Consider the following 16,977-nt stretch of genomic DNA (forward strand, 5'->3'; position numbering starts at 1 on the left):
ATCTCTCTAGATGACTGAAATACTGAGGACAGAGTGGGAGACAGCTTTCTTCTTTTGTGAAAGCTCTGGGAATTTATTTTTTCCACAATTTTGCCTTGGGGGTGGCTCAAGGCAAGAAGTTTTTGACATTGTGCTTTACCTACACTAGCTAATTTTTAGTTTACTTGTCCAGCATATAGGGTACAAGTTTTAAGCGTTGATCTATAGGATGCCAGTCAAGGTCCTGAGCCTCAGTCTCAAAGATCTTACACGGCCCCACTCCAGACTGTGACTCATTTTATTGTCTGGTTTTGGTCAGAGATTTTATTCATGTCAAACTGCTCTGTGTATCCCTGTGGGATGCTAATGTTTTGATCAATTGACACTTGAACAAAGAATATTTTGGTGAAAAAATTCCTAATCAGCTCTTTTCCTGGAATTAGATGCGCTCTATTCTCAAGGAGAGTATCAGCTGTGCTGAAGGGAAGCTCTCCTTTTGGCCAGTTGGAGCCGATGCTGTTGTAGGTCAGCACGGTCAAGGTGAGAGGGGTTAAAAGGGGCAAGCGGATCTGTTTGCTGACTTCAAGAGGCATAGACTCTGTCCCAGGTCTATTTATAGAGAAAAGTGTGTGATTGTTTCATGACTACGAAACGGTGGGAAATACAATATTGAAATGTTTTATGTTGATTTTTAAGTGAAATAAGCAGCGTTCAGGTCTACTGAAAGAACCGCTGGTTGGTTGGTGATGATTTAACTGCACCTGAGAAGCTGGTTGTTCCATATCATTAGATCTAAATATCATTTTCATTCCAAAGATGGCATGACGGCATAAACACTGTCTTAGCAGTGTTATCTGAAATATGCAATTTGATCTTGATGTCTAAAATTCGAAGATATAGGAATTTTAGATTAAGGCTTTAAAACACGTACTCGCTAAGGAATGAACAACACGCAGCGTTAAGTTTTGAATTTATTGCTATGGGACTTGCAGCATGCATAAAACATTGAAAAGGCTCGCATTTCTGCTATTCAGCAGATGTGTGAAAAGGATGAAGTATAATTGGCTGGAACACGGAGTTAATTAGTTACAGGCTACCTTTTTGCCCTGGGTCTATCCGTACGACACAGGTGCACCTGCAATTTGCTGCTGTACATAAGTGAACTAATTTCTGGAGAAGGGTGAACCTTCTTCACGTGTGTTTTTTTTTCCTTGCCCAGCCTATTATTGCAGGCCTGACCCTTGTTTCCTAAATTGTCTCAGTAGCTGTATCAATTAAAAATAAATAAATCATGGATTGAATGGGTATATCGATGATAGATTCATTTCTGCTTTGGCCTTTTCCATCTGCTCGTTGCATGGTGAAGTACTTTAGCTGGCTTGCACTAATTTCCCAAGAGAAGCAGCAATATAGTGTGCTGGGTAAAAGGAAAACTGCAAAACTATGCCCCAAACAATATTTCTGCCTCAGAGGGAGCATATTGAACATTATTAAGAGAATGTGCAAATTTGGGTAGGGGAAAAGAGGGTAAGACAGCTCGGGCTGAATTCAACTCATTGTGTTCAGGTATTACGAAACTCTCAGGACTCCTGAAAAATGTAATTGGGCACAATGGAAGTATTTATTTAAAAATAGTGATAGCCTTAAGGCTAAAGTTACAAGTGAGCTTTTTAAAGCAGTCAGCAGAAACCTTTCTTCCAGGCCCGGTTATCTTTTCTCCCCTTGCAGAGTAGGCCTGTGGGAGATGCAGGGTTGAACCTGGACACCCGTACGCCCACCCCGCCTCTCGGGAAGTCAGCACCCGATGCTGGAGGTGGGGAGGGTGCCTGCGAGGGCAGGGCTAAGCAATGCCACCACGAGGATCTTCCTCTTATTCTCTGACAAAATGTAGCAGCACTCCATGAGAAAGCATTTACGTAAGCACGCTCCCCTAATCCTGTCTTTGTCTTTCCCTCCTGTTGTTCAGGTGAGGGAAAACGAGGGAAATTGCCCTGTGAGGCTGGATGTGGAGCTGCCTCTGCGGGCAGAGCGTGGTGTGATGAGCCGGGCTGGAGGAAGCGGCATTTTGGCTGCCCTTTGCCAAAGCCAGGCTCTGTCCTGCCTCCCTCCTTTGCTGCCTGCTGAGAAAAACAAGGACCGTGAGTCATCTGAGGATGTTTGGCATGAAACACATCTTCCTAGCAGTCAGTGGAGCTTCGGTAGGGCCATCCTGTGAGTAAAAGGAAAGGTCTCGTGTAACTTTAGTCCCATGTGTCCTACGTTTCTGTTCGTTAAGTTCAGACACTTAAAAAATATAAGCCCTTGGTCACTCCCTGTGAAAATGAGTGGGTGGCGGAGAAGTGGGAAACATCTCTTCAGCGCCATAGTGGGAACTTCATGAAGACCACTGACTAGTTTCCCTCTCCTAGCACTTTGTGCGGGGATCCCAATGTCTTTCTATTGATGGCATTATGTGTAAAAGCCTTGCAACATTAGTTGATTCTCCCCCTTTGTTTTCACTACTCTAATAAAAAGTGCAGGTTATAGAATCGTAGAATAGTTCGGGTTGGAGGGGACCATTAAAGGCCATCCAGTCCCAGCCCCCTGCAGTGAGCAGGGACATCTCCAACTCGACCAGGTTGCTCAGAGCCCCATCCAGCCTGACCCTGAATGTATCCAGGGATGGGGCATCTACCACCCCTCTGGGCAACCTGTCCCAGTGTTTCACCACCCTCATCGTAAAACATTTCTTCCTTATACCTAGTCTGAATCTAGGTCCTCTTTAGCAGTGTGTGTAAGAAGCGACGACCTAGTTGCCCGTCTCAGCTGTGGCTCTTACTAACCCGGCGTGATGTGCACTTCTCTTCAGATGCCCGAGCCCTGCCTCTGTCTCCCCTCTGCTCTCTTTCCATGGCTCTGATTCGTACCTTCCTTCTGCCTGAGTTGATTTTACTCTCCTATAAGATGTTCACGTAATTACTCCGGGTGATGAACTTGTTGCTCACTAGTGTTTGCAGGACTGGGTCCTTAGGCTGCTTTGTGACGACTTTAAAAATGTGTGGTATACAGTTATTAGGCAGTAATGACTAGGAACGATCCTATGCAATCTTTCTTACTTTGACAGCCCTACCATAAAGCAACTACATTGTTTAATGCATTTTTCTCTTCCATCCTAAACCTGTACAGAAGTGTGTGCTTCCACAGCACATTTGCATTCCTGATGCCCCTGAACAGTGATTGCATAATTTTATAGATCTGTTTACAATCCATTTTTTCTGTCCAAACAAATATGAGAGGCCAAATTTTTTCCTGGTGTGTGACTCCACTGACTTTAATTTAGTTACAGAAAGGAAGATATATGTATGTGGGTGTGTATTTTTAAAAACCTAGCAGAAGGCACTGCAGATGTGCGACAGCAGTTGTTCAAACATCAGTAGTTCAGCTGTGTGTTCAAACTCCTCCTCTATTTCATGCGCTTTGGAAACCAATGACTAATAAATTACGTTCTGAAATCCAAAATTTTTCCTCTAGGAAAAGATTTTGGCAGAGCAACATTCTTAAGGCCCAAAGAACAACAAGCACTCAACTCTCACTTTATACCTTTTATATAGATAACCGTAACCCTCCCAGCGGAGGAAACATTAAACAATAATCATAAGCAGAGAGGAGGCAGTGTGGGGTGGGGGGGAAGCCCGTGGTCTCCGTTTCCCACAGTTTTCCTGGTACCAGCCTGCAGGGAAGGTGAGGTACAGGCTTTTCTGCTTCCCTCCCCACGTGCAGGCTCGTGCTCTCTGCTTGCACACTGACGTGGGAAAACCTCCACCGCGGAGCCAGGCTTCTCAGCCCACAGATGCCCCAGGGCTCTCCCAGCCCAGCGCTTCTGCTGTAATGAGATGATGCTCCTCATACGGAGAGGCTCAATGCAAAAGCTCCTTACAATTTTCTGCCGGACTAAGAGGGGAGAGAGAAATTCCGCCCACTCCTGCCCCTGCAGAGACTCTGCCTTCCTGCAGGGAACTGAGAAATGTCAAAGAGAGAGTGCCACACAGGCCATTAATCCCCTTTCATGGGGAAAGCCTCACCCTCCGGGTAGCGAGGATGAGAAATGCCATCTCAGCCGCCTTTGCTAGATTCGAACCAAAGGCTGCGGGAAGTCAGTCAAAGCATTTTCCCTCAGTTCAGGGCTCCGCCAGAGCACCTGCAGTTTTGGCACCGACACCCCCGACACCCCAGGCCATGAACAGCCCGGCTGCTCAGTCTGAGGGTTTTGTGCTTCATAGGCAAATATGAGGTTCTCCGCATGCTCCAAGTGCTGCGCTTGAGCCCGGCACTTCCAGGTTAGGGATCTACTATTAGTGGCTTATAATTTTAGCAAACTTTAAGTGTACAGACTAAATTCTTCTGTGCCGTGTGTCTGGCTACTACCAGATAAAAGGTCGGCAGAATTGGCTCAACCATATATGAAAATGGGATTAGGGAATGATGTATTTGGTCCACGTTAAAAGCAAACAACCAAAGAAACCATGCGACCAGATGAATCTTATCATACTGAGTGCTTCTAACCCAATCTCTGTCATTAGACTCCTGTATGAATGGGATAAAAACGTTTAAGCCAAACTTTTCACACCTGACACTAAGTGGTCTTCAGCTTCTGGAGACTGTCATAAGGTTCAACAGTCTGATGTGCAAATGTGTGCTGAGCTCTTACATGCACAACTCGCATCAACTGAACGTACATTTTAAACAGTGCAGCGATGAAAGCAAAGCTAGGGACTCTGAGAAAACAAGTCCTGGGCATCTCTGATCAAACACTCAAACTTAGCAGACATTTTTTACATGAATCTGGGTCTTTGTTCTGCATCTAATACAAAATACCGAGCTATCGTTGTTCTGTATGTTCTGTAAAAGTAGACTTTGCATGTGGAAATGTATGCAATCTTGCAATTAAATTTGGTAATGTATTATATGGATGCAAGTTAAGGGAAAACTGGATGGGTGTTAAACATGACTTTAAGAAAACCCAAAGCTTTGCAAAATGATCATTGTTGTAATGTGGGGTTTGTTTGTTTGTTTGTTTGTTTGTAATTAACGACCAAGTGATCTTAGTAGGAGGGGATGTACACCGTGATCCCACAGGGCAGATAACAAAGGAACAGACTCACGTTAGAGCTTCAGAGTAATTATAATGAGGAGAGACTCCGAGAAACTTCTGCACTTCATCCATCACAGTAGCTGGGTCACTTCTTAGCTGCTGTCCATCAATAATAAGCAACTGTAGGGGTAAATACGCTATTTAGAAATGGGACGAAGGTTAGCGAAAGAATGACATTCTTTCCCTTCTGTGACAACATGGATTTATATTAGCATGTGACTTTGTACAGTGCTAATAACAATCATCTGGATGAACTTCTTTTTAGATATACTTTTTACTTTATTATGTTGAATTTGTATAGGCGAGCACCTCGTAGCTCTGTGTGTGCACGTTGTTCAAATGCAAGAGTTAAATCTCACAAGCCAAACCTGAGTCTCAGAGAATTCTGAGAAAAAGAGATAAGGAAGGAATGTAAAAATATTGTTGAGGTTTACAATGTGTCCGTAGAAAATCTGGCATGGAATAAGACATATAACAAAAAGCTCATCTATATCTTAGAATTAAATGTTCAGAACATTTTACATACATACCATAATTACATGTTCAAAAGTGATATTGTGGCAATTTATTTGAAACTTTACCACCAGCCTATCAACCACACAGGCTTGCAAAATTGTTAGCAAAGGGGTTTGTTTTGTTTTGTTTTTAATTAAAGATTGATGTGATATAAAGGTACATTGACCTCCACAAGCAAATGTTAAGACAATGTATCAAAAGTCGACTGGAGTACCAAGCAGTATTACTAATAACTATTCTGGGCAGACGTGTTTTATATTTATTGTGAAGGCTTATTATGAATTATTAAGCTTTTGAGTGCACAGGCCGAGTGAATGCACATTACTGAGTGCCCATTAGTAAGCACCGTGAGTGCACTCTCTGTATGCACCTTATTAAGAATGAGTGCATTTTTTTGTGTATCTTGTAAAATTAATCACCGTAACTACGAAACATGAGTGGTTACCGGTTTTACAAGAAATATGTCAATGTGCCCCTGAATGTTTAATAAGAGGGCTGCGCTCGCTCTTCGCTATGGCAGGAGAAGAGAAATCTTCCTGAGAGGGGGCAGCAGCCCCGGGTGAGGGCAGAGAAGGAGCACAGGTAACAGGGCACGGGATGTTCGGCACCCTTTGCATGCTCCAAATTTGCTGGGACAGCCCCTTCTCCTTCGGAGGAATAAGTTGGGATGTGGTGGCCGACGAGGAGACGTGCCCTCTTTGCTGCTAGGGCAATACTGCCTGGGGACGGCCCCTGCTGCAAGCGCAGCTGCTTTAGGCACTACTTCCTCCCCATTTACAAAGGAGTAGAAAGGCCGGAGATGAAAGAAGAAAGTAAATGACTATCTGAGACTTTCTCCTTTCTCCTGGAAATGGGATTGACCTGCTTCTCCTCTTTGTAGTACAGCTGAGACTGTTTAAAAAGAAAAGGGAGGATTGCAAAAAGACAGAGCTTCCATTTCTTTTTGTTTTTCCAGCTCCCTGACTAAATAGGCAACACTCAGTTCTACCTCCTTTCAGCAAAATTCTGTCCCACATAGAGCAATCTCTGGAGATATTTGTTCGTTATGCTTGCTCATTAATTATCCTTTTACAACTTTTTCTTACAGCAGGTGGACATATGAACTGACTCTGCCTCGTCCATGGGTAGAGTGCCTATGCATATATTTTGTAGTACTAAAATGTTTGCTTTAGGTTTATATCTGTAAACAATTTTTTTTTTAGTAACGGGAATATTCTTTTATGTAAATTTTTCATGGGAAAGATTATAAAAGACAATTCAATAAAACATCTGAAGGAAGACGGGGCAAAAGAAGGAATTTCTGCTCTAACACTGAGAAAGGCTAATTCCATATCAGGATCAAACAAATGTGAAATTTTCTATGAAAGGGAGTGAGTGGGAAGCAGAATGAAATTTAAGAAAAGGCCCTGCCATTTTCTAAATGCATTTGTCAAACCTTCCCACAATGTCTCATGCTGCAGCTGCTTGTTTCTTGGGACCCAGAAGCCTTGACAACCTTGGCTGATCCTGGAAGGAAACCCCAAAGTCCCTCCTCAAGCCCATGTGGCCACAGTTGGTAGCATTTTCCTGTTGCGTCTTTTCCATCAGAAGACAGAAAAATCAACACGCTTCTGCCAAATATCCTGATCTTGTCAAATCTGCATTTCCTAACAGCTAAGACTTCCCGTGGGAAATACCCCATCACCTCTAATGATGAGGCCCTACTCATTTTTGGGACTTTCCGAGAGTCAATGAGCTTGGTGAAACAACAGGTTGGAAATTACCTGTGAAGCAGGGTAATGAGTTAACCATCTTTCAATATGGACAGCATACCATCCGGGTGTCAGGCATCTCTTCTGGAGAGTCCTTATCTCTGAGGGCGCCCAATGGCTGGATGTAACAACTTCATAAAAATTGAATTTCAGGGCAGCAGGGTCCTCGTGGGATCGCTGGTGCTGTCGGGAGATGTTTAGACACGTATCACAAGGATGCTGAAGATGAAGCTGTAAGCCTGCCGGGAGCTGTTGGGAGGGCTGTGCTGGCACGGCCAGCCCGGCTGCAGCCCGCAGCAGCCCCTCGGCTCCCCACCAGTGCCGCTTCTGCCGGGTAGGAGTTGGGGGGCAAGGAAGCAGGATGGGGCCACCATTCAGTCAAGGGCCCTCCTGGGACAGGCGGGAGGGCAGCTGAGGAGCCAAATTCTGCCAAAGCAGGCACAATTGTTTTTACTGCCTTGCGTCTCGCATCGGCAGTTGTAAAGGTGCAAATGAGATATTAAAAAGGGTGCAAACTGCAGCCCTAGCCCATGTTTTCTTCCTTGCAGGGCTCATCATAACAGTATCAGAAATGGTGTACATTATGCTTATTGCAACATTATTAATTTGTGTCTGTTTTAACACTGCTTTTAGTACTTCCTTTATCTGTATGACTACACCATATTTTACATGCATGCTTAAACGTCTCTTTAACAGTAGTTTTTTCAGTTAGTGCAGACTTTGTTATGGAAAGGTGTGGGCTCAGTAAAAGGCAAGAAAGAGCATCCTAGAGTCTCCTTGGAAAAACAACAAGCTTGCTTTTGCTTCTAAGGAGAGAAAAAAAACCCGAAAACTACAACTCTCCAGACACAGCTCTTTTTAACTCCTTGGAAACTTTAGAAGACACTGCATACATTTATACACCACTGCGTATTGCTCAGCTCACACGCTGAAGGATGGGATCAGGTACCAGATTCTCAGCATCAAGAGCTCTGATTTTCTAGCTAGGCCATGCTCATTTTCCCCCGTGTATCTCCCTGGGCGAGGAGCGCCGCTTTTCCTCTATGCAGTGTCAGCTGTAATTGAGATTAAACTGTTTGTTTACAGCTGGTGGCAGCTCTGTGCTGAGAAGTTTCATCATTTATGACACTGCTGTCACAGGTGCCAACTGCAAAAGCTGGCATTCAGCATCCTTCCACTTCTACACAGTGCAAATGCTTTGCAATGAATCCCATTCTTGCTCAAGGACAGAAATTCCCACTGATGCTGGCCATCATCCCCTGCCATTGATTTCACTGTCTGTTTCTCGAAGGCGAGATCCGTACCTGGTACCAGGAATACGCCCGATCAGATGGGTCGATGAGGATGGTGATGATCTTGGCCTTGGGGAGGAGGGAAGCAGCTCGTTTAGGGGCTTGCTCAGAATGGAAGTAGTTGGCACTTTTCTCAAAGAGGAGGTCGGTGGTGATGTTGGAAGGAGTGGGGAAGAAATCCATGTACCTGGGAGGTGAAGAAACTTGTTAGAATTAGTAGTATCACAAAAGGGTCGTATCCCTGTGCTTCCCATTTCATGGTAGGTGAAAAGGTGAATTTTCAGACATAATTCTCAAGAAGCAAAATTGAATTTCACAGCTCACTCCAGAACTGGAACAGGGGGAACACGTCTTGGCTCTTACAGGGGGCTGGTAATAGCTAAAGCCTCCATGAAGTCAGGTAATTAGGTTTTTCCTTTGATGGATGGGATTTTTGCTAATAAGTTCAATGCCAAGGGGATATCTTTCACCAGTTTGGAGTGAGTTCAGTTTTAGCTGCACAAAAAAATGGGAAAAGCTTCAAAATGTCAACTATTTAATTTTAGCTTTGGTGAAATATTTCATTTTGGAACAGACAAATCTTTTCTTTTAGACATTTTCAGAATGCAAGATTTGAATTTTGGCTTTGAATGGTCTTTTCCACTTAAAATTGATTGGAATAAAAATAAGTAAAACAGAAGGTTCAACTGAAAGGGTGAAGAATTCAAATGAAGCAAAAGGTGAAATTGTTTTGGAGGCATTTTTTGGCCCCTGTAGTTTTGCTGAGCACTCCAGGAACTTCCAGTGTTGATGGGACTAACTGTTTTTCGTGTCCTTTCTGTGGAAATGAAGTATGCGGGGCCTCACCCTGTACACAGGACCCTACTGACTTTTGAACCTGCAGGCCAGTTTCGGTGAAGCACGGCAGAAGAGGTCTCCGAGAGGCCAGCTTCTTCCTCTACATGTTCTGCAGAGAGCTGCAGAGGAGAGACCCCCCTACCACTGCTCCTTCTTCCCCGAGTGCATTACACCACGTACACTACGATAGCCATGGGTGATCTCTTCCTTTATGCAGTATGGAAAAACAAACACCAAGCATTTCTTTCCCTTTATTTTTCGTGACACGTTGAACCGAGAAGCTGGTCTCGTAGTTGCGGGGACAGCCTGCTATTATCAGTCAGCCTTGTTTGCTCCGCACGTTCTCCATGCCGAACGCGGGCAAGGAAAACCGCTCAAGATTAATCTGTTTCTGTGTAGTGTGATGTTTGTCTTATACTTCAGTTTTCACACAAGGATGAGAACTGCTGTCCCCTGTGGAAACGAAAGCCTTACAAAAATGCTCCTCTTAAGCCAAAATAGTTAACAGCAATATTTAAAATTGTGATAGGAATACCAGCTGACATGCTTTACGTTGTTGTTGGTTTTTTTTTTTCTCATGAAGAGACAAATTGAATCTTACTTCATGAAAAGCCACTTTTGAAGAAAAAGAGTATAATTCAGTATAGCCGCAGTTATCAAAAGACAGAGATGCTCTCCAGCATGAAGACAGACATTATAACTGAGCTGGCTATTGTATTCATTTGTGAAAAAAATAAGAAAATTGTTACTGTAATATCTAAACAAAATTAAGGACTTGATTAAATGTCCCATCATTACAAATTAGTTTCTCTTTCTGTCTGATAATGCCAAGCATAACAAATTCATCCAGTAATTATGTCGATGTCATACATGCTACTGTAATTGTTCCATTGTTATTTACCGTGTATTAATAATGAACGCTTCTTTTTTGTTATTCTTCTTACCAGTCAATTCCCTTGTGATAGTTGTTTCCGTTAAAAAACTGAACTTCTTCAAAAGTTTTTGGACTAGGGAGATTACTGATAATGGAAGGATGCATCAGAAGAAATAAATAAAGCGCTGTTGTTCCTACGACAACAAAAAGAGATGCCATTAGGAAACAAAAAAACCCCCTTTGACTTTATGCATTCAAGAAAGTACTTTAAATCAATGCACGCTGAGATATACAGGAAAATTAGATTACCTTTTATAAGAAAGTTGCCTATTGATGAAAGGCCTACGTAAGCACAAGGGGCTTTCAGAGGGAGTGGGGAATACGTGCGGACTTCTCTACTCATCGAACTTTTCCCATTTCCAGACTCTGAATTCTGCTCTCTGATGCAAGCGCGATATTGCTGTTGATGACATTGCTTCTTTGACTGCGTACTTAACCAGTGAGGGAATTTGGCCTCAACACGTTTGTTTTCAAACTATTTAAGCTGCACAAAACTTTTCAAAAGCATTAATTGTGGGATTATGCTTTTGTTGCTCCCAGACCTGCACTTCTGTCCTCTGTGTATTTTTTCTGGGGGTCTGCTATTGAGGAATACATTGTCTATTTCAGTGCTGGCAAGCCTGTATGTAATAGGTATGCTTTAAAATCCCAGTAACCGTACTGTTTTGTTGTTTGTTTGACAAAAACATCTGGAAATGGTATATGGTCGTAAACGAAATTTTGGAGAATGTGTCTTTAAACTTGCTCTTCAATGACTTCATGCTATGCAAGCTATCATTGGACTATGAATCAAGACCCGCTGTCTCTGTCACTGTCGCAGGATTTCTATACGATCTTGGATTAGTCATTTATTTCCCTGCCTCAGCATCCACTTTCTGTAATATGTCCACAACAGTAACAGCTATCTTGGGAGTAGAATATGAGGCTTAATTGAAATAATGCCCTGAGACCCTCAGAGGCCTGCAAGGTGGTAAATATGTTTATTGTCAATTAGGGTCTCAAACGATGTTGAAATAATTTGTCAAAGACCTTAATAACAATCTTAACATAGGGCAGCCTGACAGCATGTTTTTTTTTTTGTGGTGAATGAATGCAATTTTACTATACAAACAGTTGTCCCTTTCTGTTGGTGGTGAAGGAGTTACTACCTGAATCCTCAGATCCAGATCCTCAGGGATCAGGAATGCACCGTCTCTGTAGTAGGGAGCTGGCTTCACTTTACAGGACACAAATACACAGAAACAAAACTGGGGGGCTAGCTTCCGTTAGAAATTCATTACTTCTTACCTGTTTTCTGGGGTCCTATCACAAGAAATTTGGGTAGGTGGTCACAAGTTTTGTCTCTGGACCAAATATCCCTGTGTCGTTTATCATCACATGGATTCTAAAGAAGAAAAGGTGGTTGTGTACATCACACTGGGGGTATCCTAAATGTTTGCATGCACGCGGGTCTTTGCAGGATCTAAGTGTTATGCACTAATGCCAGAGCCTTACGCTAAGTAGTAAAATCCCACGTTTCCTCCTAAGACTTTACTCTTGACAGATATTGAGCACTCTGGTACAGATCTATGGAAGCACTCCAGTACACAGGGACCAAACTCCTAGGGATCCTTCAGGACCAATCCTTCCAGGGGTCCCAGTGTAGTCAGTAACGCTACACAGTTGTGCAAAACATGGAAGGATTGGTGTCAAAATCCACACCCTGTGAGACTACCGCATTTCCTTCTCTCCGCTAGTCGGGCTCATTTCATAAACTCGGAGTCCATAGGCACGCAGGTAGGCACGTACATGGTCCCTTTGACTAAAATTCAATGTGTATATAATGGTTTTGCATGACTGAGGATTAAGTTCAGTCATTAGGAAAAAAGAAAAGAAAAGAAAAAAAAAGATTAAAACATAGATTTAATCAAGTTTTCATCTGCGGTTAAAATGGAAACCTCTGTTTGAATAGCTTCAAGGCATTACTTTCTTAGGTGACAAAATGGTTTCAGATGCACAGGACTTAGTGCCAATTGTAATTTACATAAGATCCCAAAAGGAAGGACAAAATAGAAATGTGGGATATTACTCATCTCCTTATCTTTCTACTACCTATGAATGCAAAATAAAAACGTGAACAAAAGACCCCACAGAAAAGGTCAGGATTGACTGCTCTTTAAAGCAATTATCATATAGATACTGCTTTTGCATAGTGTTGGCTGCTAATAGAAGATATAGTTTGCTAGTGAACAAAGTTAACAAAGTATAATGGAGAAAATGCTGAACTGATGTGAATCGCTGCAGCTCCACTAAACTCAACGGAAATATTATGGATTTATACTTCTTTTGCATCTGGGCCAAAAACAATAAGGAAATTTTCTGCTCCTTTTTGCCAGTGTAAGCCCAAAATAACTGCACAGGTCTCCATGGTGTCACTCTGGATTTATGCCTGCATAGCTAAAAGCACAGCGTGGCACATCATATTCTGAATAAGAGAAGAGCCAGATATGTATGACAATGATTAGGAAATTACAGCGTTGAGATTACAAGCAGCACTATTGTGCATTTGAAACAGAGACAGAAAATAGTCTGTGCAGAAATCTTTTTTTTCATTCTTAAAATAGCTGCCCATTCTGTGTTTGCTGGGCTGACCCCTCCTGCCCGCCCGTTTCCTCGCTGTTTCATTGAAGGGGGTTCAGATGGTGGGAAATCCTCCTTGTAGCTGCAGCAATCCAACATTAGTGATTCCCCGTTAAGGGGTGCAATGAATCTGCATCGTTTGCCTTGAGATACCTCTCGCTACCGGCTGGCTGCAGGCATCTTACTGGTAGTGCAACATGATTAGTTAACACAACGCGATGCATCAGCAAAACTACAGACAGGAGGGATGGGAACGGAAGCTTTCTCCCACATAAATGGCAAATAAATGCTTTTTAGCATGCCTGATTTGGGGTGAGTGGAAGCTAATCCATTTCTAGGCAAAAGCAGTGGTCTCTCAAAAAAAATTAAATAATCTAAGAAGGCATGCAGGAAGAAATAACATATCGGAATGTGAAATGAGGGTTTGTTTTTTTTTTTTCTTTTTACAGGAAAAGATTCTTATTTCAACAAGTGGATTGTGGTTGGAGGAGGAAGAGGATGTGACATTACCTGCCAAAGAGGGTCCGTCTGCTCCGGGAAGAGCTCAAAGTACTTCTGAGCCAGCTGAACTGGGGGCAGCGTCTGCAGTTTCAGGTTAGTCGAGCTCTTCACAAAGTTGGCTAGGTTCGCAAAGGTGTATAAGCCCAAGCGGTCGTTCCCGTAGTTAGACAAATGGGTCATGAAGATGCTGATCTGGGAGGCAAGAGAAACCTTTAAGTCACAAGACATCAGGAGATGGCAGTGTCTGGCTGGAAGGGAAGGCATGGGGGCTCCCGGGAGCTTCACCGAACCCTCTCTCCCCCACCTAAATCCAAAAGATGACAATGAAAATGTTAAACTAGTTGCACTCCCTGGCACCTCCGTGAGGGTCATATCTCCAAACTTGTCACATATGCGCCATTTCTTTAAAATTCTCCTTCTTATCTGAAGGGAGGTATCACTCACGGGTTCCCCAAGGACTGGCATTCAGGAGATGCTTTCAGAGGTTTGTTTTTTTTTATTATTCTGTTTTGACTTCTTTTTACAAACAACATAAAAATGGTTTCTTGCACGCCTCCTGTTTACTTCACTGTTCCTCATCCCCGGGCAGGCGTCCGGGAGGCGGTGGCGTACGTGAGCCCTTGGTGAGGAGCCCCCAGCACCCCGCCACCTCCGAGGGAGCCAGCTCTCCGCTCCTCGAACATGTAGGCAAAGCTTAATTTCAGGGCTGCTATTTATGGAATTAACTTGCAAATCTGACTAATATGCTGTCTCCTTCAAATGCAGGGTTGGCTAGTTTGTTTAAAATGGCGTGGCTCCAAGTAGGTGAATAAGTTCTGAAACGTAAAAATTTCAAGCCTTTGTGAATGATGATATCTCAGCTAAATATCACTGTCATTGTTTTCTCCTTAAAGCCAATATAACTTCTGCCTTTTTATCAACCTTACTATGGTTCTCCTTCACATGGCCACTGCTTTGTAGATCTCATAATTTCTTTCAGAGGGATAAAGAGAATTTGCAAGAATAATGTGAAGAATATATTTCCCAGTATTTTCTTTACATGAGGTAATTAAACTCAGTTTCACGGCTGCAAAGGCCTGGTTTATCTGTAGATTGTCTTTATGTAATTTTATGAAGATTTTATCAAACTGAGTGTTGGTACTTGATTGTCTTACTCAGTACATCGGCCTAAGATAGGATGCGCAATGACCGTGGAATTTAATTACACTTTATCAAGAAATAACATACTAGTGGTAAGTGAACAGTGTATATTTTTCTTCTTTTTCAGCGCCATCTCTGAAGTTGACAATCAATAATATGTGGCAGATCGCAAAAAGTACAAATTAACTAACGTGACCACAGCAATTAAACAGAGCAGCATGTCAGGCAGTGCACTTCTTAATAAGGAAATCATGCTTCAAGGAGGCCTTGACGTGAAGTAAAAAATTAGAGGTATGAAGTTGGTCCAGCATATGGTGGTGGGAAGTTTAGCAGTTTGCTGTCCGGCCATAATGCAGGAAATTTCTGGAAGAGGAAAATAAAGCATCGGCTTTGTGAACTCAGTGATTGTTCTTGGTAAGAAAAATACATCCACAGTCCACAGGAGTCTCCCTTTTCCCAAAGTCTTGTGCATCTACCGCAGCTATGAGTTTCACAGGAGAGATGAAGAGTCCACTCAAAGGCAGTGTCTTCAGTGTCCTCACACATGAAGTCCTCCTTCACGTGAAGTTTAAAATATCTCCATATAGGAAGGATGTCTGGATGACCTTTATGGAAGTGCCCCTTCATGCCACATTGAACCCTGAGCCTGAGAGCAAAGCGTGGCCTTGATGACGAGAGGAAGCCACACTGAGCCGCAAGCGTTAGCACATGGAAGATCAGCTTCCCAACGTGATGACAGTGTTTTACGTTCTCGTTTTACACAGCCGGTTCATGTGCGCCCTGTGAGACCATGGACAGGGATCCGTTCACCTTCCGGTTGGACTGGGTTCAGAAAAGGGATATAGGCTCAGGAGTCTATCTCCTATCCTTTTTGTGCCTGATTTCGGTTAGGTGGCTGGTTTGTAAAGCCTCGAGAGGGCTTGGTGCCTGACGACTGGCGTGAGGAATAGCTAGTCTGCTCAGCTACTTGTGTTACCTGCATTACCCAGCTAGGATGCAGGTCTGCAGTGCCTGACTCTGAAGACGTTAGCCACCAGCAGTGAGGACACCTGATTCACAGGTAAATTGCTTGCTTTGCAGATAGGTATCTATGTCCAGGTGAGTCTCTTCTTGGATGATGAGGAATGGGAACAGACAGCACAGCTGGGGGCTGGGTGTGAGCTTATAAAGGATGTGCAGGTAGCAGAGAGGGGGCTTCAGGACAGGAGGGAGCATGTACATCATCTTCCTTTGAGAGCTGCAGCAGGAGATCTGAGTCTCCAGCACCCTCGGTGCATGCTCAGGTCAGTGAGGTTGGTTTGTTTTTTGGGTTTTTTTTGGTTTTTTTGTCCTGTGTCTTGAGGGAAGCTGGGTGTAGTTTGAGTGATGCCTTGCACAACCCAGGCACAGGGGACAATGTTTAGGCAGCAGTCCTTTGAAGCCTGAAGTGTATGTTAGAGATGCTGGAGATGTCAAGGTGTATGCTGTCCTTGCTGGGGGTAGGCTATGGCTGGGAAACCAGGTGTGCTGTCCTGGCACCCTGGTCCCTGAGTTAGAGCCCTGGGAACACGTATCTCAACTGGGTGGCAACCAGGCTCCCCAGCCACTAAACTGGTGGGAAGTGCTGGGTCTCAAAACTTGGGGTCTTCACAACTAAAATGGCTGCAAAATGCCCAAGTGTTTCTCAGGAAGGTTGTTATCACTGATCCATGGGGCTCAGTCCTGCTGACTGCGAAGAGCTTTCCAAAACAAACCGCTGCTGTACAAACTGCTGCTTCTTCACCTGAAGATGAAGTTTGCCCTTCGTTATGTTGCTGCTTTGTGGTCCCAGGCTTGAGCTCTAGCAGAAGAAAGTGCTGCTGACAAAAATACAGTCTGTAGAACACCATGCTGTCCTGACTTTCAAAATAAGCCCAGAAGAACAAGCCACAAGCTTTCCACTTTCACCATCTTGCTCTGCCAACATGGCATTTCTTGAAGTATCAGCCCACAATGTTTAAAAACCATGTCCATTAGTTTGTTAAATTATTGATAAGGCTTTTAGTACTTCTATAAGGTGAAGATGGATGGAGCTTAGCAGAAAGTGTCCCTTATGGCCCATCTGCAGTGTATTTGCACTGTGCCCACTTTATTCCACAAAAGGTAATTTATTCTTCACTTTTATTCTGTTCTGAGACTCTGTTGAGCAAAGATTGGCGACTGTACAAGATCTTTTTTCTGTCCGTTTGACTTTGTGGATTCCAGTGCCTATGCATTTTATGACTGAAAGTGTTTGACATAACTGGAGTGAACAGTAAA

The 16,977-nt window shown here is 43.4% G+C and overlaps 1 protein-coding gene across 2 annotated transcripts in view; it reads right to left on the reverse strand.

The window, feature by feature from the left end:
• The window catches only part of LOC309592236 (bifunctional heparan sulfate N-deacetylase/N-sulfotransferase 4), a gene marked incomplete at its 3' end in the record, with an annotated part of 147,178 nt that overhangs the window by 586 nt on the left and 129,615 nt on the right, over positions 1-16,977 (reverse strand). For both annotated transcript variants that reach the window (XM_082315438.1, XM_082315439.1), the window contains 6 exons: positions 13,570-13,752; positions 11,728-11,824; positions 10,451-10,574; positions 8,682-8,856; positions 7,390-7,560; positions 5,121-5,230 (listed from right to left, as the gene is read on the reverse strand). In XM_082315438.1, coding sequence (XP_082171564.1) covers positions 5,121-5,230; positions 7,390-7,560; positions 8,682-8,856; positions 10,451-10,574; positions 11,728-11,824; positions 13,570-13,752 — 860 coding nt within the window. The remainder of the gene's footprint in view (positions 1-5,120; positions 5,231-7,389; positions 7,561-8,681; positions 8,857-10,450; positions 10,575-11,727; positions 11,825-13,569; positions 13,753-16,977) is intronic.

The sequence above is a fragment of the Platalea leucorodia genome (assembly GCF_965183815.1).
Source record: "Platalea leucorodia genome assembly, chromosome: 6".
Lineage (NCBI taxonomy): Eukaryota > Metazoa > Chordata > Aves > Pelecaniformes > Threskiornithidae > Platalea > Platalea leucorodia.